We start from the raw sequence: 24,826 nt of genomic DNA on the forward strand, positions 1-24,826 counted from the left end.
AAAACTTTCTCCAATATATAAAAAAAACAGGTAAAAACTATCTATGGATTACATGTGTATATGCATGCCCATAGCCATTTGCATTTTTGAGAGCTGATTTTCAGTTGCCTAAGTGATACATGAATAATTTCTCCTGTTGAAGCATATAGGTGAGAATTATTTTGTCTATGCTTGCCTTCTCCAGGCTCCCTTTCTAGGCTTCCATTGTTTTCAGTTTGGTATTTATAAACTTTTTTCATCCCATTTTCATTTTAATTGAGTCAGGATTTATGTGCCGTATGTAAGGCCAGAAATATAAAGATAAAGATACCCCCAAAGAGCTCGCTCTCTTAAGACAGGAGAAAGGCATGCACAGTGGTGTAAGCTGGCATGTGAATCTGTAACAGACGGTCAGAGGAGCCACAGAGAGAAGTTACCTTCGACTCAGCACTGAAGGAGATCTGGAGAGATGGGATGGGACAGGAGTTTAGAAGAGCAAAAATTCTAAGACATGGATATTGGAAATTGTCAAGTTCTGGGGTCAGTTGTGGCTAAAGCAGAATTTGTGGGAAATGGTGTTTGAAAATAAGAGTTTGGTTAATGTCAAAAGCTAGGCATACTACCACATACCTGTAAATCCTACCACATGGGATGTGGAGGCAAGAGGATCATAGTTCAGCCACACAGTATGTTTGAGGCTACCCCAGGCTTCATGACCTTGTCTCCAAAGGTGAAAGAGTTTCATTTAATGTCGTAACTGTTTGTGCTCGGTGGACTGTTATTAGTAAGCATTATTTATGAGGGTTTTGTTTCCAAAGCTAGAGTCTTTCAAGCTGCACATGTAGTCAGTCTGGTTGGCACTACTAATTGATGTGACTAGGCGAATCTATGCGTGCATTTGCTTGTATCTAGTGGTCACAAGGTGAGATGCAGTGAGGCAGGGAGGGACAGTCACTGAAGGCAGTGCTGTGGGAGCAGCCCTTCCTCAATGCCTCCTGTGCAGAATGGCCGGATAATTACTTACCAAACCAGGGTGCTGTGCACAGTACTGTCTGTAACTATACCAGAGCAATAGGCGTGAACTTCACTGTCTCTGGAAACAGATGTTTGTGGCCAAACTTCCTCTGTATTATGTTGAAGCCCCAAGTGTGCTGGGTTTCTAGATTTTTTTTTCTTATAGAACCAAAAATATGGATTTCAGTGTGAAATCCCTAATTCTAAAATGCTTCTATAAAAACAAAACCCCAAAGAAATATGTTTACTAAATTGACAGTGCCAGCTTCAGTAATGATTGTGGACGATGGGCATGACTTTTGTAAAAAAAAAAAAATTCTACCTCACAAAAGCACTCTTTTTTCTCATCAACCGTCTCTAATTATACATAAGTCACCCCAAAGCTCTATAGAGTTTTACTTATTTATTTCTCTCAAGCCTATAGGTCAGCTAAGTAGTTCTTTGGCTTTGTCCAACTCAACTCATGTTTCTGTGGCTTAGGTTGGTAGTCCTGTTGACCTTGGCTGGACTCTTCCCAGGAGCTTGGGAGGTTGTTCCTCTAGAATGCTCTCCCATAGATCTGGGAGGGTTGGGCTTCTTTGTCCAGTCTTGCCTCAGCAGTTTCAGCCTTATTCACATGGTTGATAGCAGGCAGAGTGCAGTCAGTCATGCATCTTGAGGCTTGGGCATGAATCTGGCATCTGGCATTTCTTTCACATTGTGCATTAGCAAGAACAGGTGACAAAGCCAGTTCAGACTTGAGGAATGAAGAAATATTCTGCATCCTAAATGGGACGAACTGTAGTGCCACTTGAGTACAAGCATGGGTAAATGGGAACCTTACTGTTTATTATTAAAGATACCATTGTTTTTCCTTTAGATAAACGGATCCAGATGTACATGAAAAGCTTACTCTGTCTTCCAAGTAATCCGAAGAGCATGCCTCCCGTGCCAGGGGGCCTTGGTGTCATTCAGCAGGAGCTGGAAGTGCTTGGCTGTCAATATGCAAACATCGTGAACCACAACAAGCAGGTGTATGGACCATTTTATGCAAATATATTCCGACAGCTGCTCTTCCGGAATGAAGCTGTGGGGAAGATAGAGACTTCACTTCCAGCTAACTGAAGAGAGGCTGGCACTGGAAAAGAGTTGGAGATCAGCACTCGGTACACTGTTTCTGTTAGTGGCATTGTAGATGGCACATTCTCAGTGCTGTCCCTAGAGTACTGTTAGACAGAATCTGTGTAATCCGGTCATGTTAGCATCACAGAAGGGCCATATATCCATAGACTCCTTTGTGTATCATTTTCAAGTTCAAGGCAGACATTTCTAAGGAAGAAAAGTAATTTGTAATGAATTATATCACCTATACAATACTGGTGTTTTCTTAAACATTTATATTGAGTATTTCTATGTGGCTTGTTCATTCAACCTGAAAGGAGTTGGTTTTTGTTTATATACTTGATTATACTGCAGTTGCCTGAAGGGATATATATAATGTGCAAACATTTAAAATTACATTGAAAATGAAGGGCATTCTGCTTCATTCTTTTGTTAAGTGGCAAAGGAAATTTGTGTCTCAAGTCTGGATTTAGCCAACTACATTTATTAGGATTTTTAATCATAGTTCTTTGCATGTTTATTTAGTTATTACTTAAATGTTTACTTCTACTTTTAAGGCTTTCCTAACATGGTTGTTTTGTAATAAAAATTTATTAAACAGCTGACATGGTCTTCTTTCATTCTTTTGCTGCTAAAACATGCTAATTACTAATTGTGTCCTAAAATGCTAAAAATTATTTCAGGACAATTAGTACCTCTGTTTTCCAACCTCTCTCTTGGGGGCACAGAATGGAATGTTGGGCATTTGTTTTTTCCCATTTTAGACAGGATCTCACTCTGCAGCCCTGGCTGGCCTGCAATTCAATATGTAGATCAGACTGGCTTTGGACTTAGAGAGATCTGCTTGTCTCTGCTTCCTTAGTGCTGGGATTAAAGATGCCCTGGGCCCTTTTCTTAGTTAGCCCAGGTTGTGCTGCTTCTCAGAGCCTTACAGACATGGCGTCATGTCTGTTCATTCAATTAACAAGCACCTATGGAGCATCCCCCGGCTATCAGGAAGCTGGTATTTCTACTGCTGAAATAAGCACTAAAACTGAACCATAAAGATTAGCAGAGCCCCACACAAGGAGGATGTGACAATGTGAGATGATCGTTCTCTTAGAGCAAAGTAAGCCAGATTTAGAAAATCCTATGTTTTTCCTCTCACGCAGAATCTGTGTCTGAAGATATAAAAGGACTATTTAAAGCCGGGTGGTGGTGGTGGTGGTGGTGGTGGTGGTGGTGGTGGTGGTGGCGGCGGCCTTTATCCCAGCACTTGGGAGGCAGAACCAGGTGGATTTCTGTGAGTTCGAGGTCAGCCTGGTCTACAGAGCAAAATCCAGGACAGGTACCAAAACGACACAGAGGATCCCTGTCGTGAAAAACAAAAAACAACAAAAAAAGGATTATTTAATGCAGTTAAAGAGGAAGGGAGCAGTGGAGGAGAGTGTGGAGAATGACAGCTGTGGTACAGCCTGTACAGACAGTGCCAGCAACTCAGCAGGCTGAGGCAGAGGACCTCAAATGCAAGGCTAGCCTAAGCTACAGAAACTGTCTTTAAAAAAAGATAAAATTGAAACCTATTAGTATAACATATGTTTAAAAAAACTAATTTGGGTTTTTGTTTTGTTTATTTTGAGACAAATTTCTTTGTGTAGCCTGGTTGTCCTAGAACTTCTGTAGACCAGGCTAGCCTCAAACTCAAGAGATCTACCTGCTTCTGCCTCCTGAATGCTGAGGTGGAAGGTATGTGCCACCACCACCCAGCTAAATAATAAAATTTTAAATACTCTAGTTGTGAAAAATAAGGGCATAAAATAGATGTGATTCATGCTAGTAAAGATCACTGAACTCTCCCATGAGGAGGATAATTCTTGGACTAAAGCCTCAAGGACATGTAACAATGGGCCAAGAACCAACAGGGTTGGAGTGGACACAGCAAACTCTGGCTGAGCAGTGAGTCCAGTGGTTAGGAGAAGCAATGAATCCAGAAAACGGAGAAGAATGAAGTGATGAAAGCAAACCAAAGGTGCAGTGTTTCTTGGGGCCATAATCAAGTTTCTTCCTCTTTGTCCTGAAGGGGATAAAAATAATCACTGAATGTCTTCACAAGAGAAGACAAATAAGACAGCTATTGCAGCAAAAATTCCTGTTGGTGATGTCACAGTCTTATATGTGGTGTGTGTGTGAATACACATGCTCCCAGGAGCACATGGTATAAGCAACAAAAACATCTGAGAACAAGGGCGGGGCGGCGGGGGCGGCAGCGCACGCCTTTAATCCCAGCACTTAGGAGGCAGAGGCAGGTGGATTTCTGTGAGTTCAAGGCCAGCTTGGTCTACAGAACAAGTTTCAGGACAGGCCTCAAAGCTATACAGGAAATCCTGACTACAAAACAAAACAAAACAAAACAATCTGAGAACAAGTGGTGAAGGAATTGGATGGATACCGAGTTTCTCACAGAACCAGCTTAATGTGAAGAATCAGTCTTGGAAAATAGACTGACAGGGACTGAGTAGTGTGAATTGCAAGGCATCCAGCCACAAGGACAAAACTCTGCGGGCTGCTTTGCCTCACTGAGGTAAAGTCTGAAGTTCCTGACACCAACATTCACTTGAGTGAGTCTAGACGTGGTGAATGTGAAACAAGGGAAACAAGGGCGTAGCTGACTCCTATTCCCGGGGCCCCACTAAAGTCAGGCCCAGGCTCTAACATTTTCCACTCGCTGTTCAGAAAAAGCAGAATGGGACTGAGCTCACAACATCCAAGTTTGAACCCACCCCAAAAATTCCATAGCTATATAAGTTCAAACCATCTTTTAATCTTCATGAACCAGTTACTTACCCTGCCTTCCCACCAGACTACTCATCTGCCTCACAGGATGAGGCTCAAATTGTCTGTCAACTACAGCATAACGTAACTCACATCTATTACTTGTAACTGTGATTTATGAGTCCTAAATCTCTTTCAAGCTTCAAGGGGCTTTAGTGTTTTGAGAGATGATGGCTAAGTGCTTAACTACATAACAAAATTTGTCATTTCTCATCTGTAACACGAATCTTAAAGGATCTTAATTAAAAAACAACAACAAAAAAAAACATGGGAGCCAGATACTGGGGTGAACACTGGAAGATCAGAGAAACAGAACAAGCCACAGCCAACCTTGCCTCGCCAATTCCTCAGCTGATCTTGTTTCCTTAAACTGGAAGCCTCTGAGTCATCTGAATGGATCTCACCTGAACTGCTGCTAAAAGCCTAAAAGCTTAAAAGCTTCTAGTTCCTGGTCCTCATGCCTTATATACCTTTCTGCTTCCTGCCATCACTTGCTGGGATTAAAGGTGTGTGTCCACCATGCCTGGCTGTTTCCAGTGTGGCTGTGAACTCACAGAGATCTGCATGGGTCTGATAGGATTAAAGGTGTGAGTGTCACCATTATCTGGCCTCTATGTCTGTCTAGTTGCTGTTCTGTTCTCTGGCCCCAGATAAGTTTATTAGGGTGCACAATATATTGGGGGACACAATATCACCACCCTCATCAGAACCACAGCTCATTAGTCCCAAAATTGTCACTGGCAGAAAAACACAAGGTTATAGAGGCTGTAGAGGTAGTCCTTGATGTCAATTCAAAGGCTGCTGACAAAAGGCAACATGCTCTTGATTCATTTAGCGATCACGGAGTTTATCCTTCCAAAAGAGTTTTAATGATAAGCTTTGTGCTGTCTCCTTTGCGCCTTTGGCAATGAAGGCTAGTTTTCATTTCTAAGCTTACAATGTGAGCCTCTTTAATACTTAAGGGACAGGAACAGAGGGGCTTACTGTATGGGCTTTTGAAGAAAGAATACTCTGCAGGTGTGATAACCACTGGGAACTCACCATCTGGCAGCTCTACCCTGAGCACCTTATGTAGGTGCACAGCACATTGTGGGCAGACTCCTGATCGTTTTCATATGTGCCACAGCCGATGAACTTACCCAGGGTCACAGAGCTGCTCCTGGATTCTTCCAACCCAAAGCACTTTCCGCTCTTGTGCCGTGACCAGATGCTGACGGCATTTACCTGCCCTCTTGTGTTGCTGTCTTTCCTCTTGGCCAGTCTTGGTGTCCTGGGAGAGTGGGATTGAATTTGTTCCAGACAGAAAATACAGGACAGCCTTGAGAGGGCCAGGCCTATGCCAACGGGCCCCGACTGTCTCTGCCCCAGGGTATTTATAGAAATGCCAAGGGGTGGAGCAAAAGACCTCCTCCCCCCAGCACTGCCAAGTGCAGACCATCTCAGATACCTGCACTCAGGCCCGTGGTCTAATCATCCTCTCTATGCAGACAGACCTGCTGAGGAAAGCCACGAGGAAACCAGAAAATAGGCTCCCACAGGTCCCCCTTTCTTAATATATATATATATATATATAACAACTCCTCATTAATAGCTTACAGCAATCTCCATAGCTGTCACACATCCCAGTATGGGAGTAGAGGATGATAAAGATGGCATTTCTTTTTTGGATTGGATCCAAGGTTACTACAGCAGTCTTTAGCTGCATCCAGCCCTTTCTAAACCAAAAACTTTTAATGCAAGTGCAAACTTAAAGAATCCCGTATTTCACCATTGCCAGTTAACAGGTTAACATAAGTTTGCTATACCTAGTTACAATTCTCTCAATCTTACATCTTATATCTCAAAGCAAACTCTTAACAGAACCATCTGAATTAACATAAATAGTGCTATATATAGTTACAATTTTCTCAGTCTTACAACTTTAACTCTTAATAGAACCATTTGAATTTTCTTGCTAACAGAACACAGGAAAAACTTCTGATGTTTTCATGTTAAACTTAAATATTTCCTTAACTTCAAACCAGGGTGCATTAATATCAATAGGTTAACATAATTTCTGCAAACATAATTCAACCTTAATTCACTCATAACTCCTCCTTTTCTTTATAGTTTCTTAAAATAAAATCTTGAACCTAGTTAGAAAAACCCAAACTTACACAAACCCATATTGAAAAGCAATATCCTAAATCGAACCATTAACACTTTGAAAACTTTTAGGAAAACATCCAAAAAGCTCTCTCAACTCTGGGATTTAGTGAGTGTTGCTAAACAGTACTTTATGCATTTCAGATCTTTTATAAAAACTCTGTTAAGAGCTATCTCAGTTTACAGAAAACCCCAAAAGAAAGAAAACAAGAGAAGAAAAGCCTTGTAAGGAATATTCTGTTTCTGAATTGCTTAGCTGGCAACTCAACAGTCTTCATTAGCTTCTTAACCCCTGATGTTATTATTATTAGCAGCTGTGATATTTAGCACTGATTTCTTATAAGGAACTTTCAGGTGAAGCAACTCTGTTTTTTAAGACAGATTTTCTGAAGTTTGTTTCCCATCTATAAAGCAGTCATTTTTTTGAATGCCTGTTCCCTTGTCTCCTTATTAGATTTGCAAAGGAGTCACTCATTGCAGGCTGTTTGTTCAAAAGGCAAAGAACTCTTAAAATTTCCCATATATTTCTTCTAAAACAATGTTCAGTGTATGGACTGATTTCTCTTGCTTTCTTGAGGATTTTAAGATGGCTTGTTGACAAACAGTTTCTAGTTAGAGGCTGTCCCTTTACCCAAATTCATAACAGCTTCTCTGTGCCATAAATCAGACAAATCCTTCTGTTGTAGCAGAACTTTCAGTTTGCTCTACAAAAAGCTTCACTTCAGGATGATGGTGAAACTACCATAGAGCTCTAAGCAAAAATTTCTTGAATAGCTGTTAGGGAAAATTAGGTGTTTTCTCAAGGAGCCCGAAACCGTGAAGCTCCGAGTTCGGTATTCTTACATTTTTTTCCTTGGAATTAACATTCAACAACTCTGAGGCGATTTTGCTCCTTCTAAATCTTTTTTTTTTATTTTTTATTTTACAATACCATTCAGTTCTACATATCAGCCATGGGTTCCCCTATTCTCCTCGCTCCCACCCCCTCCCCTTACCCCCAGCCCACCCCCCATTCCCACCTCCTCCAGGGCAAATCCTCCCCCGAGGACTGCGATCAACCTGGTAGACTCAGTCCAGGCAGGTCCAGTCCCTTCCTCCCAGACTGAGCCAAGTGTCCCTGCATAAGCTCCAGGTTTCAAACAGCCAACTCATGCAATGAGCACAGGACTTGGTCCCACTGCCTAGTTGCCTCCCAAACTGATCAAGCCAATCAACTGTCTCACCTATTCAGAGGGCCTGATCCAGCTGGGGGCCCCTCAGCCTTTGGTTCATAGTTCATGTGTTTCCATTCATTTGGCTATTTTTTTCAATAACTGAGTAAAACCAAAATTTATTATAAGCCACAGTCGTCCTAGGGACCTCCATGCTATATATATAGCCTCCATGGTTCTATGGGTTGTGGTCTGATTGTTCTTTATTTTATATGTAGAATCTACTTATGAGTGAGTACATACCATGACTGTCTTTCTGGGTTTGGGTTACCTCACTCAGGATGATTTTTTTTCTAGTTCCATCCATTTGCTTGCAAATTTCATGCTTTCATTGTTTTTCTCTGCTGAGTAGTACTCCATTGTGTATATGTACCACATTTTTTCCATCCATTCTTCCATTGATGGGCATCTAGGTTGTTTCCAGGTTCTGGCTATTACAAATAGTGCTGCTATGAACATAGTTGAGCATGTATCTTTATGGTATGAATCAGCATTCCTTGGGTATATGCCCAAGAGTGGGATGGTTTGGTCTTGAGGTAGTTCGATTCCTAATTTTCTGAGAAACTGCCATACTGATTTCCACAGTGGTTGTACAAGTTTACATTCCCACCAACAGTGGAGGAGTGTTCCCTTTGCTCCACATCCTCTCCAACATTGAGTGTCATTGGTGTTTTTGATCTTAGCCATTCTGACAGGTATAAGGTGGTATCTCATAGTCGTTTGATTTGCATTTCTCTGATGATTAAGGATGTTGAGCATTTCTTTAAATGTCTTTCAGCCATTTGTATTTCTTGTTTTGTGAATTCTCTGTTTAGCTCTTTAGCCCATTTTTTAATTGGACTGTTCAGTATTTTGATGTCTAGTTTCTTGAGTTCTTTATATACTGTGAAGATCAATCCTCTGTCAGATGTGGGGTTGGTGAAGATCTTTTCCCATTCTGTTGGCTGTCTTTTTGTCTTATTGACTGTGTCTTTTGCCCTGCAAAAGCTTCTCAGTTTCAAGAGGTCCCATTTATTAATTGTTGTGCTCAGGGTCTGTGCTGTTGGTGTTTTATTTAGGAAATGGTCTCCGGTGCCAATGCGTTCAAGAGTGCTTCCTACTTTCTTTTCTATTAAGTTTAGTGTAACTGGATTTATGTTCAGGTCTTTGATCCACTTGGACTTCAGTTTTGTGCCTGGTGACAGATATGGATCTATTTGTAATCTTTTACATATTGACATCCAGTTATGCCAGCACCATTTGTTGAAGATACTTTCTTTGTTCCATTGTATAGTTTTGGCTCCTTTGTCAAAAACCAGGTGTTCATATGTGCATGGATTAATGTCAGGGTCTTCAATTCGATTCCATTGGTCCATATGTCAGTTTTTATACCAGTACCAAGCTGTTTTTATTACTATAGCTCTATAGTAGAATTTGAGGTCAGGGATGGTGATGCCTCCAAAGGTTGCTTTATCGTATAGGATTTTTTTAGCTATATTGGGTCTTTTGTTTTTCCATATGAAGTTGAGTATTTTTCTTTCCAAGTCTGTGAAGAATTGTGTTGGGATTTTGATGGGGATTGCATTGAATCTGTAGATTGCTTTTGGTAAGATTGCCATTTTTACTATGTTAATCCTACCTATCCATGAGTATGGGAGATCCTTCCATTTTCTGATATCTTCTTCAATTTCTTTCTTTAGAGATTTAAAGTTCTTATCAAAAAGGTCCTTCACTTCTTTAGTTAGTGTTACCCAAAGGTATTTTATATTATTTGTGGCTATTGTAAAGGGTGATGTTTCTCTGACTTCTTTCTCAGCGCTTTTATCATTTGTGTATAGGAGGGCTACTGATTTTTTTGAATTGATCTTGTATCCTGCCACTTTACTGAAGGATGTTTATCAGCTGTAGGAGTTCCCTGGTAGAGTTTTTGGGGTCAATTATGTATACTATCATATCATCTGCAAATAGTGAAAGTTTGACTTCTTCCTTGCCAATTTGTATCCCTTTGATCTCCTTTAGTTTTCTTATTGCTCTGGCTAGAACTTCTAGTACTATATTGAATAAATATGGGGAGAGTGGACAGCCTTGTCTTGTTCCTGAATTTAGTGGTATCGCTTTGAGTTTCTCTCCATTTAATTTGATGTTTGCTGTTGGCTTGCTATAAATTGCTTTTATTATGTTGAGAAATGTTCCTTGTATTCCTGATCTTTCTAAGACCTTTATCATGAAGGGGTGTTGGATTTTGTCAAAGGCTTTTTCAGCATCTAGGGAGATGATCATGTGGTTTTTTTTTCTTTCAGTTTGTTTATATGGTGTATTACATTGACAGATTTTCGTATGTTGAACCATCCTTGCATCCCTGGGATGAATCCTACTTGGTCGTGATGGGTGATTGTTTTGATGTATTCTTGGATTCGGTTTGCCAATATTTTGTTGAGTATTTTTGCATCAATGTTCATGAGGGAGATTGGTCTGTAGTTCTCTTCCTTTGTTGCATCTTTGTGTGGTTTGGGTATGAGGGTAATTGTAGCCTCATAAAAAGAGTTTGGTAGTGTTCCTTCTGTTTCTATTGTGTGGAACACTTTGAAGAGGATTGGTATTAGTTCTTCTTTGAAAGTCTGGTAGAATTCTGCACTGAAACCATCTAGTCCTGGGCTTTTTTGGTTGGGAGACTTTTGATGACTGTTTCTATTTCCTTAGGGGTTATTGGTCTATTTAAATGTTTTATCTGGTCTTGATTTAATTTTGGTATGTGGTACCTATCCAGAAAAATGTCCATTTCTTCCTGGTTTTCCATTTTTGTGGAGTACAGGTTTTTGTAGTATGATCTGATGATTCTCTGGATTTCCTCATTGTCTGTTGTTATGTCTCCCTTTTCATTTCTGATTTTGTGAATTTGGGTGCTCTCTCTTTGCCTTTTGGTTAATTTGGCTAGGGGTTTGTCTATCTTGTTGATTTTTTCAAAGAACCAACTCTTTGTTTCATTGATTTTTTGTATTGTTCTCTTGTTTTCTATTTCGTTGATTTCAGCCCTCAATTTGATTATTTCCTGGCGTCTATTTCTCCTGGGTGAGTTTGTTTCTTTTTGTTCTAGAGCTTTCAGTTGTGCTGTTAATTCATTGGTATGGGATTGCTCCATCTTCTTTATGTGTGCATTTAGAGCTATGAATTTTCCTCTTAGCACTGCTTTCATAGTGCCCCATAAGTTTGGGTATGTTGTACTTTCATTTTCATTGAATTCTAGGAAATCTTTAATTTCTTTCTTTATTTCTTCCTTGACCCATTGATGTTTCAGGTGGGCATTATTCAGTTTCCATTGAGTTTGTGGGTTTTCTATAATTTTTGTTGTTGTTGAGGTCTAACTTTAAGGCATGGTGGTCTGATAAGATACAGGAGGTTATTCCAATTTTTTTGTATCTGTTGAGATTTCTTTTGTGCCAAGCATGAGGTCAATTTTTGAGAAGGTTCCATGGGGTGCTGAGAAGAAGGTATATTCTTTTGTGTTAGGATGGAATGTTCTGTAGATATCTATTAGGTCCATTTGAGTCATAACATCTGTTAGGTCCTTTATTTCTTTGTTAAGTTTCAGTCTGGTAGAGCTGTCTTTTGGTGAGAGTGGTGTGTTAAAATCTCCCACTACTAATGTGTGGGGTTTGATGTGTGTTTTAAACTTTAGTAGTGTTTCTTTTATGAATGTGGGTGCTTTTGTATTTGGAGCATAAATGTTTAGAATCGAGACTTCATCTTAGTGGATTTTTCCCATGATAAATATGTAATGTCCATCCTGATATCTTTTGATTGATTTTAGTTTGAAGTCTATTTTATTAGATATTAGGATAGTTAGACCAGCTTGTTTCTTAGGTCCATTTGCTTGGAAAGCCTTTTCCCAGCCCTTTACTCGGAGGTAGTGTCTGTCTTTGAAGTTAAGGTGTGTTTCTTGTATGCAGCAGATGGATGGGTCCTGTTTTCTTATCCATTCTGTTAGCCTGTGTCTTTTTATAGGTGAGTTGAGACCATTGATATTGATGGATATTAATGACCAGCGATTGTTAATTCCTGTTATTTTTTGTGGTTGTGTTGTGTTGTCTTTCTGTGGTGTATGTTGGTGTGGGATTATCTATTGCTTGATTTTTTATGGATGTGTTTAGCTTCTTTGGGTTGGATTTTTCCCTTCTAGTGCTTTCTGTAGGGCTGGGTTTGTGGACAGGTATTGATTAAATCTGGTTTTATCCTGGAGTATTTTGTTTACTCAGCCTATGGTGATTGAGAGTTTTGCTGGGTATAATAGTCTGGGTTGGCATCCGTGGTCTCTTAGTGTCTGCATGAGATTTGTCCATGATCTTCTAGCTTTCATAGTCTCTATTGAATAGTCTGGTGTTATTCTGATGGGTTTGCCTTTATATGTTACTTGGTCTTTTTCTTTTGCGGCTCTTAATATTTTTTTCTTTGTTCTGTGTGTTTAGTGTTTTGATTATTATGTGGCGAGGGGACTTTTTTTTTTTGATCCAGCCTATTCGGTGTTCTGTAAGCTTCTTGTATCTTCATAGGTATTTCTTTCTTTAGGTTAGGAAAGTTTTCTTCTATGATTTTGTTGAATATATTTTCTGTGCCTTTGATTTGGTATTCTTCTCCTTCTTCTATCCCTATTATTCTTAGGTTTGGTCTTTTCATGGTGTCCCAAATTTCCTGGACGTTTTGTGTTACGACTTTTTTGTCTTTAGTGTTTTCTTTGACTGACGAATCTATTTTATCTATTATGTCTTCAGTGTCAGAGATTCTCTGTTCCATCTCTTGCAATCAGTTGGTTATGCTTGTTTCTATAGTTCCTGTTCGTTTAGTCAGGATTTCTATTTCCAGCATTCCCTCAGCATGTGTTTTCTTTATTGTCTCAAATTCATTTTTCAGATCTTGGACTGTTTCTTTCATCTGTTTAATTGCTTTTTATTGGCTTTCTTTGATTTCTTCCCATTTTTTGTTCGTTTTTTCTTCCATTTCTTTAAGGGAGTTTTTTATTTCCTCTTTAATGGAGTTTTTCATTTCCTCTTTAAGGGAAGTTTTTATTTCCTCTTTAATGGAGTTTTTCATTTCCTCCTCTGTCGCTGGGCCTGTATGTCCCTGTCAGCTGCCGCCGGGTCTGTCTGCCTCTGTGGGCTGCCGCCGCGGTCCTACCTACCTCTGCTTGTCACTGCCACCAGGCCTGTCTACCTCTGTGGGCTGCCACTGGGCCTGTATGTTTCTGCTGGCTGCCGCCAGGCCTGAATGTCCCTGTCAGCCGCCGCCGCTGCCGCCGCCGGCCTAAATCTTTTAAAAGCTGTATTTTAAGTTTACTATGAATGTCTTTTCAAGCTGAAAAGTTTTTCCGGGCAATGTCCTAGTCTGGACACACTTCCTGCACTCGGTAGAGCTCTGGTAAGCTAGTTTCAACGTCTCCCTCATGTCCAGCTTAGATGGCTGTTTTTGTGGGGAACCTGACCTTTTGGGTGAGGGAGAATGATGTCCTATACCACAAACCAGGGCTTTTCAGAGAAGGGACTGTGGGCATGGAGGTGAGTGAAAACTTTTGAGCTGCTCAGTCGTGTTCTGAGTATGCAGCAACTTCTGCCCCTGCTCTTCCCCTGTCACTGGTGACAGGCTGAAGGGTCCTCCACTCTCCAGCACTGCTTCTGGCCTCCTCTGCCTCTTTGAGACTGTATCCATGGACTGAGAGCACTGGAGGTGTTTTCCTGCAGCTGAAATGTGCTGATAGAATGGACTCCGGTGCATTCTGCTAAAGTCTCAGAAAACAGCTAAGTTCTTTAACGTGACACGAAGGCCGGGAAGTGGCCCAGCCCTGCTGGCTCTTTCTGGTGTCACCCAACAGACTTGTCCTTGGCAAGCCCTGCATAAGTACCACATTTAACTGCCAGAACATAGAAAAATGTTCTCATACTGAGCCCTAGCTGTTGGCTCTGTGTTAAAATGTCTTCTGCCTCCTTATGCCTTTGCTGGTTGATGTGATGATTGCATAATTAAAAGCATTAGGTGTCAAAGAAACGAGTTTGAGACCTCACAAAAAGCATGGGTACTGGAGTAATTATGGATTTAAATTCCAACTGCAGTCAGGCAAATTTCTTAATCACTGTCTTAGCTTGTCAAGTGGAGATCTCATACTTACCACCAAGGGTGGATCATTAGAGAATCTACTTAAAGAAGGTATTCAAATGCCTGTGAAGGAGCAATGTTCAAACTGATGGACACTCTTCCTGGTGTCCCAGGATACCAAACACCTCTCCCATTACTAATGCCCCTCAATCAGCCATTCTTGCCCCATGGCATTGGCCAATGGCTCATCTGGCTATCACACACCTCATTCACTCTATATAATGGATGGGGCATTCTGCAGGATCCGAAGCACTTGTCCTCTAGAATTTCCCAGACCTCTACACAAGTCACCAGGCTTTTAGACTAATACCTCAGTAAGAGGGTTTGGTAGCATAAAACTTTTCCCCCCCTTGCTTCAAAAGTCTAGCCTCCTAGAAACCTGAAAGAAGTCATGGATTTGATGTGGGGTACAGGTCTAATGATAAAGGCTTACAGGGATTGTGATCTAATAGCCAAGACCATCACTGCCAACCAACTGCAGCCATGGAGGATTGAGACTTACTTCTGACAAAGTTTCCTATATTTAATGAGAAACTTAAAAAAAAAAAAATCAGGGTGACATCCGGCAATTCACAACTGTCTGTAACTACTGTTTCAGGGGATCTGGCATTCTCACACAGACATACAAGCAGACAAAACCCCAATGTATATAAAAAAATATATCTTTAAAGAAATCAGGGTGAGTCGGTGGTGGTGGTGGTGGTGGCGGTGGCGGCGGCGGAAGAGCACGCCTTTAATCCCAGCACTTGGGTGGCAGAGGTAGGCAGATCTCTGTAGCAGGAATCTCGCCAGTTCCTCAGCTGATCCTATTTCCTCAGACTGGATGCCTCTGAGTCCTTATCCGGAATGAATCTCAGTTGAACTGCTGCTTGAAAGCCTGAAAGCTTAACCAGCCAAATGCTTCTAGTTTCTGGTCCTCACGCCTTATATATCTTTTTGCTTTCTACCATCACTCCCTAGGATTAAAGGCTCGCTTTCTGGGATTAAAGGTGTGAGTCACCATGCTTGGCTGTTTCCTTGAACAGATGGATTTCTGCCTCTGGAATGCTAGGATTAAAGGCGTGTGCTACCACTGCCTATCCTAAGTATCTAGTGGCTTTTCTGTTCTCTGACCCCAGATAAGTTTATTAGGGTACACAGTATTTTGGGGAACACAATACTACCACAGATCTCTGTGAATTCAAGGCCAGTCTGGTCTACAGGGCAAGTTCCAGGACAGCCAGGGATACATAGAGAAACTCTGTCTAGAGAACAACAAAAACCTTTAAAAAAAATCAGGGTGAAAAACAGGAATATAATGTTAAATTTATTATTACCTATTGTGGTTTTATTTTCAAATTATGTATTCAACACAAACTTATTAAGGAACAAACAATGCACTAGAACCTAGGAAGCAAGACAATTCTTGCTCTGGCACTCACTAAAAAACTAGGCAAGTACAGAGGTTATGGCATTAGGTTACAGTAGCAGGGAGTCTGACAGAGATGCAGGTTTACAGCTCCAGCCTGCCAATCAGAAAGCTGAGGTATTTTTTTTTTGTTTGTTTGTTTGTTTTTTAAGCTCTCCAGGTAACTGTGATCTATGCTACAACTAGAAGAACCATTGTCACAGTGGAAATCAAAGACAACTTTGGAGAGGTGACACACCTGAGCCAAACTGGCCTCCCTCTGCCATCTATAAATCACATTCACAGTCCCTTCCAGACTACACTCTAAATAGGATGCTCTCTGGTAACTAATTCACAAGGATCATTCAAGTATATCTTGCTTCTCTGAGTAAATTTTAAGAATTTAAGGGCAGGGGTTGATAGTTCTTATTTTTAAGTGATTTATCTTATATACAAGTAAGATCAGAGGCCGCCTCTCAAGCTGTTCTCTCCTACAGTGCGGGTCCTGTGGATTGAACTAAGGTTGTCAAGCTTGGTGGCCATTGCTTTAACCTACTGAGCCTTCTTGTGGCATGCTTTTTTCCTTTCTTCACCTACTTTCAGAAGTCTGTCAGTACAACGTTTAGAAGAACGAAGTGTTGAAATTTAAGTAGCTAACTCAGTAAGGAAACTACCTTGGGGCCAGAGGGAAAAAACATCAGAAAGCTTATTCTTAAAAATTTGAAGAACTTCTTTATAATGGTTTCAACTATTAAATGGTGCACTCAGTTCATAAGCACTGTGCACACTCACATATGACACCATCCATCTCCACAACTTCTGTATTTTCCTTAACTGGAACTGTCGGCATCGTTTACATTTTTCTTCCCATGGGATTTTTTCTTCCCATTGGATTTGCATGAACTCATTTTTAAATTACAGAGGCAAATCCCTTTGCCTTTCTTCTACTAACTCTGTGTGTTAAACTTTTCACAGAGATTTTTTAGCAATGTGTTCTGAAATTTAAATTTTTTTCATAGAATGATAAAACTGTAAAATTCTATTAGCAAATCTTATGCTTTCTCTGTTTTCATCCTTGAAATCTTTCACCAAGTCAATGTTATTAATACATTCTCTCTTCTTTGGAGACAGGGTTTCACGTAGCCCAGGCTGGCCTCAAACTTGCTAGGTAGCCAATGATGCCCTTGAGCTTCTTCTGATCCTCCTACCTCCACCTTCTAAATGCTTATAGGTCTGTGCCACCATGATGTGCAATCCCAGGTTTATTTGCTGTGGTGGGGACCAAACCCATGGCTTGATGCAGCTAGCAGGCACTCTACAAACTCCACCTCTTACATTTTCTTCCAATGTTTTGTTAACATACATTGAAATATTTAATCTATATAGGGTTTAGATATATTTTTCTCCCAAACTGCTAATTAGCTATTCTAATATCAATTATTGGGTTTTCCCTACTGTTAGGTCTCAAGTCCTGGGAAAAATAGGCACATCTAACATATAGCAGACTTGGCCACCAGCTTCTCTCAGCCTCCCTCCGTCTCTATTTGTATAGGGTATGGCTGGCTTAACCCGCCTCTCCCGTCTCTGTCTCCTCACATGGCTCCTGGGAATGTCTACTCTAGCCTATCCCTCCAGTTATGCTCTCCCTTTTAGCTGCCATAAACGTTCTCCTCCACCATACCTAGGAGCAGTCAAGTCCTTCCTCCCCTCCCCCCATTCACCTACCCATTTAAACGGGTAAATCTTTTCATGCTAAACTTTTGAGCGGGTATTGTAATCGTGCATCTCCGAGTTTCATAACACTATCTTGTTAGGACATATTCTCACTACAGTGCATTTCTCTCCACCCTATTATGGTTATTCTGAAGGCGGTTGATGACTGTCCATTACACGCAGGTACCATCAATTATTTAACCACCCACTTGTTACTAGACACGGTTAACAGTTGTTGCTCTTTGTACTATGCAAAACACAGTTTTTGACTGAGCTAAATGAATCCTCTACTTCAGGGGTTCATGTTGTGGCCACTATCATTCAGTAATTCTTCGGATTAGTTACACTGTATTTTGCCGTGCTCAATAACTCTGAAAGGGGAATTGGCAATAAATCTGTCTGTTGGGGGTCTAGGATTAACAAGGCGAAAACCAGGGAACTACACCAGGAGGCGCCGTTTCTCACATCCGGCTCGGTCACTTCCGGGTTACCGCAGGTTGGAGCGGACCAGGCGGAACCTTTCGGAAGCGCCTCCGGTAAACAAGCGCAGCGGGGACACTTTAGGACAACGCACGCCAGTCTCCGCGTGCTGTCGGCTTGGAGCAGCGCGGGCGGATGTGAACGTTCTGTCGACTCCCTCCTTTACCGTGAGTGGAATGGACGTGCTAGCGGAGGAGTTCGGGAGCCTGACCCCGGAGCAGCTGGCGGCGCCGATCCCGACCGTAGAGGTAAGCACCGAGAGCGCGGGCAGCAGAAGAGGCGACTGAGGAGGCGTTGCCCGGCTCGCATTGGTGCTGGCGGGGGCGGGCCCTAGGCTTCTGCGCATGCTCGGCTGCGCGCGTGCGCGTCTGCGTGGTCTGGATCTCGCGTGTTCGGGGCAGCACGAACAGGAGTCTTAGTAGCGTCCCGGGTTTAGAAGCTCCCCGAGTGGTTCTCGGCTGAAACCTTTCTAGTGCTGGTGTGCACTGGCAAGATTTGGCCCTCGGTGTCTTGCCCGGGGAACCAGTATCATCTTGGCGATGTTCATGAGGTCCCACAGCCGGCTTTGGTACCAAAAGTAAAAGTGAATCCCGCGCTGGTTGGCGTGTTCCTTTTAGCCCAGAGTTTCTTTGGACCGCAGACGTATTTTAAGTACCTTAGATATTTCCCCCAATTTTTGATCTTCTATTTTCTGAAGGACCCCTATGGCTCTTTCATCAGATTCTCAAAAGTTAAAGGATAATTGCTCCACGATGAACTGCCTGATGAAGTGCAGTTATTGCCATGATTAAATCCATCCTGTCTCAAAAACAAAAACAAAAAAATCCCCCAAAACAAAAATCTTATTTCTTTTATAGCTGGGCGGTGGTGGCACACGCCTTTAACCTCAGGACTTGGGAGGCAGAGCCAGGTGGATCTCTGTGAGTTCGAGGCCAGCCTGGGCTACAGAGTGAGTTTCAGGACAGGATCCAAAGCTACACAGAGAAACCTGTCTGAAAAACCAAAAAAAAAAAAAAAAAAAAAAAAGAAAGAAAGAAAGGAAAAAGAAAGAAAGAAAGAAAAAAAGAATAAGCAGTGGTGGGAAGAGGCTGGAGAGATAGCCCTGGGCAGATTTTGATTTTTCCTGTGTTTAGTCACTGATCTGTTGCTATGAAGAGACACCATGACCAGAGGCATCTCTTCTAATAGAAAGCATTGAATTGGGGCCAGGCGGCAGCGGTGGCACACGCCTTTAATCCCGACCTCTGTGAGTTGAGGCCAGCCTGGTCTACAGAGTGAGTTCCAGGACAGGTACCAAACTACACAGAGAAACCCTGCCTCAAAACTCCCCTCCCCCCAAAAAAGAAAGTATTGAATAGGGGCTTGCTAGCAGATTCAGAGGTTGGTCCACTGTCATGATGGGGAGCATGGTGCTGGAGAAGTAACTGAAAGCTTTACATCCTGGTCTGTATGCAGGCAGATGGAGAGAGACTGGGCCTGGCATGGGTTTTTGAAATCTCAAAGGCCACCTACAGTGGCATATACTCCAACAGGGCCACCCCTCCTAACCCTTCTAATACTTTCAGACAGTTCCACTCCCTGGTGACTAAGCATTCAAATATATGAGCCTCTGGGTCTATTCTTTTGGCTGTCTTAGAACTCACTCTGTAGACCAGGCTGGCCTCTGCCTCCTGATGCTGGGATTAAAGACTTGGGCCACCACACCCAGGCTCCTCTGAGTCCATTCTTGTTCAAACCAACACACCCTAAGTAAGTGCAATGGGCGGTGCATTCCTAAATTTCAAAGTATTTCATGGAATAATAATAATGTTTAGAATTCCACTACCAAATCTATGCTTTCTCTCTGTAACCATCTCTGAGTTACTGTTGTTGATGCATTCTCCCACTTTTCTTTGTGGAGACAGGGTTTCATGTAGCCCAGGCTAAAGTTGAATTTATATAGCCAAGGCTGATCCTGAACTTCTGATTCTACTTCCATCTCCTAATTGCTAGAGCTATAGACCTGAGCCACCATGCCTGGCTCAGAGGTTTGAGTAGTTTTAAGAGAAATAGCCAGTAAAGAGGGTGATAGAGGACACATCCAGGAGGTGGGGTGATGAAGGAAGGGAGGGTTTCCCATTTTTCTAGGGGAGACCAGAAAGTCTATGTTTGTGGCCGATAGTGAGCTTTCCACTATGGACTGTGGACTCCTGCCTTGAGACAGGAGGAATTTCACTGGGCACCCAGGGGGAATTTTGAAATGTGGGAGCAGAAAATTAAAAAGTTAGCTTAGTATATAGGGTTGCTGAAACAAGTACCACAACTTAAGAGCATAAAAAAGGGGTTTAATTTCTCACATTTCTGAAGGCTGGAAGTCCAAGATCAAGCTCAAAGCAGTGCCTGGGAACAGTTCCATTGCATGCCTCTTTCCTAGTGTCTGCTGGTTTACGGACAGTCTTTGGTGTGTCTTTTGCATGCAGAAGTATCACTCTGACTCTGTCTTCATCTTTACATGACAGTGTTCCTGAATGTGTCTGTCCAAATTCCCCTTTGTTCTGTGGGCAGCAGTCATCTTGGATTAGAGTTCATCCACTGACGTCTTCTGCACTGGTCTGCATCTTCCACAGTCCTGTAGGCCAGGTCACGCAGAAGTCAGCACAGGAATTTCACTCAACCTGTAATTGTTTGTTCTTTTTCTGTTTAATCAGGTATAGTGTAACATAATGTTGCACAGAGACTGAGTGTTGGTTGCTTTGGTTTTGATACTTGCAGATACCCAAACAACTGTTACCCAATATATGCTCTAGAACATTTTTTCACCCCAAAAGGTTCTCTTACAATCTTTTCAACTCTCTTCCCCACCCCCAAAAGCAAACCAAAAACCATTTTTGCTTTCTGTTATCAAAGACTGGCTTGCTTGCTTTCTGGGCCTCCCCACATCCTCATTTCTAGATGTTAGAAATTCTTGATATCTCTCTCTCTCTCTCTCTCTCTCTCTCTCTCTCTCTCTCTCTCTCTCTCTCTCTCTCTGTGTGTGTGTGTGTGTGTCTGTCTGTCTGTCTCTCTGTCTCTCTGTCTCTCATCTGCACCCAACATCCAGAGTGATCCAGTTAAGATGCAGGAGACTATCATGTCAGAACTTTGTAGTGCCACTCAGGTCTCCCAAGTTAAAACCAGTCTCCATGTTTGCCATACAGCCCTGGGTGTCCATAGGCCTTCCCTGAGGATCTGAGATAAGTGGAAAGAGGCTGTCATGATCTGTAGTGGTCTGGAAGGCAAGTTTTAAAACACTTAGGAGTCTTTCAGTGGAGGAGCAAACACCCATGTGAGCTGACTCCTCCAGAATCCTTGACGTAGCTTGGCTTCAGTAAGAACTCTGATTCTCCTACCACATTCAGACAAACTACAGGCCTCACTTAGGATGTGCTGTAAGAATAAATGTGAAAAGTATTTGGGATCTTGTCATCAAGGAGAGGTTATATGTAGGGAAACCTGTGAGACGTGTATGTGTTTATATACATATGCACATATATTTTATATTATAAAACTTGGCCCTTTGGTTTACTTCTTCCTGTGTACTGTGATAAACTTGGTACATCAAACTAATTGTGTTTTGTAGTTACTGCCACAGAGTTCTCATGTTCTTGTTGTTTGATCCACAGGAAAAATGGAGGCTGCTTCCAGCGTTTTTAAAGGTAATTATTTGTTTGACATTTAATGATAATTGGTTATTTATCACACAATAAGTCACTAGATGGTCCTGTTAATTTTTTTTCCTAACTAAATGCATTTATCATTCTTTCCCTTACTTGTATTTGGGAAACATCTCCGGTTACCTGTGGCCAGAGTGACTCTGTAACCTGCACCTTACCACCATCCTCTATTCTCTCTCCATTCAGGTGAAAGGCCTTGTGAAACAGCACATAGACTCCTTTAACTATTTCATTAATGTAGAGGTAAGCATCCAGGATGAAAATTAGACGTAAATTGAGGACCAGTTGGAAGTCAGAGTTCTGTCCCTAACCTTGTGCTTCCTACTGCAGATTAAGAAGATAATGAAAGCCAATGAAAAGGTTACAAGCGACGCTGACCCCATGTGGTACTTGAAGTAAGAAACCAGCTACTCTTAAATAGTGTTCTGAGTGCTTGCCTAGCAAGCACAAGGCCCTGGGTTCGGTCCTCCGCTCCGGAAAATTAAAAAACAAACAAACAAAAAACCCCAACAATGTTCTGACTGTTTTCTAAATGCTAAAGTTATCATATCTCTTATATAACCATTATTTTATCTGTTTAGTAAACTAGTTATAAAGTACTCATATTTAGCTTTTAATTATAAATTATTGTAAGTACAATTTTAACTGAAAAGTTACTAAAACTGTTCTAATTCTTCTAAGCAAGCTTTTCTTTTGATGAGTTTTAGATATAGAAAAGTTGTTAAAAACAGAAAAAGTGCTCAGTATTCTTTGCACAGCATATGTTGCTACATTGTATGTGATCAGACAGCAACATCAGAACATAAAGTTACATTGCTGGAGTGCTGCTGGCAGAACTTGAGGCCTGACTTGGTGTTTCCCCGTTTATGTCCTGTTTCTTGTACCAGAGTCAGTCCCTGGCCCCATGTTAACCTATCTTTCAATTGTTAATCTCACCGAACAAGAGTAAAGACCATTACCCAAATTCTTTGGTCAAATTATGCAAGCTTTATTTTCTGTTAGACGAGGCTGTCTCCTTAAAGTGGGGTTTGAGAAAATAACATTGAACGTAGGAGAAAGTGGGGTTCATATAGCCCCCAAAACTGCAAGACTGGGAGGTTTTCAAGGGTTGGGGGATTTCCAGATGAATTTTGGTTACTTAGCAACTTGGCTGAACATTTCAAATTATTTAGCAGAACATCTTATCAGGGTGGGGATCAGAGTATAAGGTGTAGAACATGTCAGATTCCAGAAAATGGGCCAAGACCTGATCAAATCCAAGTTTTAGAAAAAACAGGGATGAACTTATTTTGACTTTGATTAGAAAGAGGGCTTTTGATCTTCAGATGGATTCCCGATGTTCCAGGTCCACCACTATTTCTGTGTGTGTTTGTGTACAGCTGAGTGCAAGTGCCCTTGGAGGCCAGAAGAGGGCATCAGATCCCCTGGAGCTGCCTGGGGTGGGGCTGGGGACCCAACTTCTGGTCCTCTTCAAGTGCTCTTACTTTGCCAAGGCATCTCTCCAGCCTCGACATTGTCTGGTCTCTTAGTCTCCGGATTCTGATAGTCCTCGGTGTTGCCTGGTGTTTCTTGGCCATGGTACTTTGAACAGTCTGAGCATATTTTGCAGCGGGCCCTTCTGAGTATTTGGTACTTGACCATCATTAGAGTAAGTTACGCATTTTTAGCAAGAACACCTTACGGTGTTTTGTGCCATTTTTAATGATTCATGTCAGAGGATACAATTGTCAACATCTTTTATTGCTGGTGATTTTAACACTGTTTTCTTGGTTAATATAGTGCCTGCCTTTGAGAATTCTCCATTGTAAAGATACTCTCTTTTCTCTTTATGTTAAGTACCTATGGGGAGATCCTTTAGACAATGCAAATATCAATATTTCCACCACTAATTTTATTTAATTCTTCAAAAAAAAAATTTACTGTGTCTAGGATTGAACCCTAAACTTTTTGTTTTCGAAACAAGTGTTCTACACTGATTTTAATGTACATTGATTCTTATTCATAATGGTTACTTCTATGTGATAATTCTAAGTCTCTCTTCCATTATCCCTTCTGTTTTTAATGTTCCCATGCCCTCATTGTACCTTTCTGTATATTACTTTATATGAGTCTAGGCTCATAGATATTTTTTTTCTGTTATTATTCTCTTGCTCATATTCTCCTAGCTTTGCCGTAGGGAAGTCCTTCAGCTTGACTCCATGCCCTTTCAAAATGTGCTCTAATGATATTTCAACTACTTCTGTACCTTCTGGAACCAGAGGATATACTTTGTATTTGTTTGTTTTTTCCGTGTCCCCATCAGGTGCCTATTCTGTTATGAGAAGGTAGAGTACTACTTGTAGATCAACATATGGGCACTAAGGCAGGCAGCGTGAGCAAAAAATACGTGTACATGTACTAACAACACAATCATGCACACATCTACATCCTGTCCATTTTGTTTATATTAGAGACTTCAGACTGATGCCCCTGGTTCTCAGCCAGCAGGACCAACTCATCCCAATAGTCTTCCTTTCCTTATTTCCTGACAGTGAGAAATGTGGCTCATATATCTATAATTTTCTAAAATTTCAGCCTCATGTTATACACAGAGTAACCTCAGGATCACTGATAGGTCTGCAGGCAGAGCGTTCACTAGCTGGAGGACAGGTGTACACCATTCTTCCTGTCTTCAGCCTGACAGGATGCAGTCAAACTGCTGTTTCCAAGGATGCTGTTCTTCTTTCTGTTCTAGTGCAGTTACATTATTCCATGGTAATTCAGTCATGTTTGTACTTGATTCAGGGTTAATTTCAATTATGTGCTTTTTGACTGCATCAAAATACTGTCATTAGAAGAGTTGGACCTTTGGCAAACAAAGTCTTCAAAAGTTGTTGCTTCCGAGTTTTTTTCACCCAGTTTCTAACCACTTCTGGTGGCCAAGAACATCATCAGTTTCCCATTACCCTCCCTCCTTTTACACCGATGAACATGTATTTTCATCTCTTAAGTCCTCCTTTTCGTTTAATACAACAAAAACTTGAATGCCCGCATAGCATAGGCAATGCCTCTCACATTGCTGTTTCAATTGGGCATTACTTATATAGAACCAGCTCTGGTATTTTTCTAATAAAACCTGCATTATCTTTTCTTCTCCTTTTATTCTTTGTGTCTTTCTCATCATGCATTTCCAT

The 24,826-nt window shown here is 41.4% G+C and overlaps 2 protein-coding genes across 3 annotated transcripts in view; both read left to right on the forward strand.

The window, feature by feature from the left end:
• Positions 1-2,503, forward strand: part of Tcp11l2 (t-complex 11 like 2) — a 35,343-nt gene extending 32,840 nt beyond the window's left edge. For both annotated transcript variants that reach the window (XM_028883623.2, XM_037196896.1), the window contains one exon: positions 1,853-2,503. In XM_028883623.2, the coding sequence (XP_028739456.1) occupies positions 1,853-2,097 (245 nt within the window). In that variant the 3' untranslated portion in view covers positions 2,098-2,503. The remainder of the gene's footprint in view (positions 1-1,852) is intronic.
• Positions 2,504-17,962: 15,459 nt separating this feature from the next.
• Polr3b (RNA polymerase III subunit B) overlaps positions 17,963-24,826 on the forward strand; it is a 115,231-nt gene continuing 108,367 nt past the window's right edge. Inside the window, exons 1-4 of the mRNA XM_028883626.2 lie at positions 17,963-18,209; positions 21,603-21,635; positions 21,840-21,896; positions 21,984-22,048. Coding sequence (XP_028739459.1) covers positions 18,138-18,209; positions 21,603-21,635; positions 21,840-21,896; positions 21,984-22,048 — 227 coding nt within the window. The 5' untranslated portion in view covers positions 17,963-18,137. The remainder of the gene's footprint in view (positions 18,210-21,602; positions 21,636-21,839; positions 21,897-21,983; positions 22,049-24,826) is intronic.

This window comes from Peromyscus leucopus, chromosome 18 (genome assembly GCF_004664715.2).
Source record: "Peromyscus leucopus breed LL Stock chromosome 18, UCI_PerLeu_2.1, whole genome shotgun sequence".
Lineage (NCBI taxonomy): Eukaryota > Metazoa > Chordata > Mammalia > Rodentia > Cricetidae > Peromyscus > Peromyscus leucopus.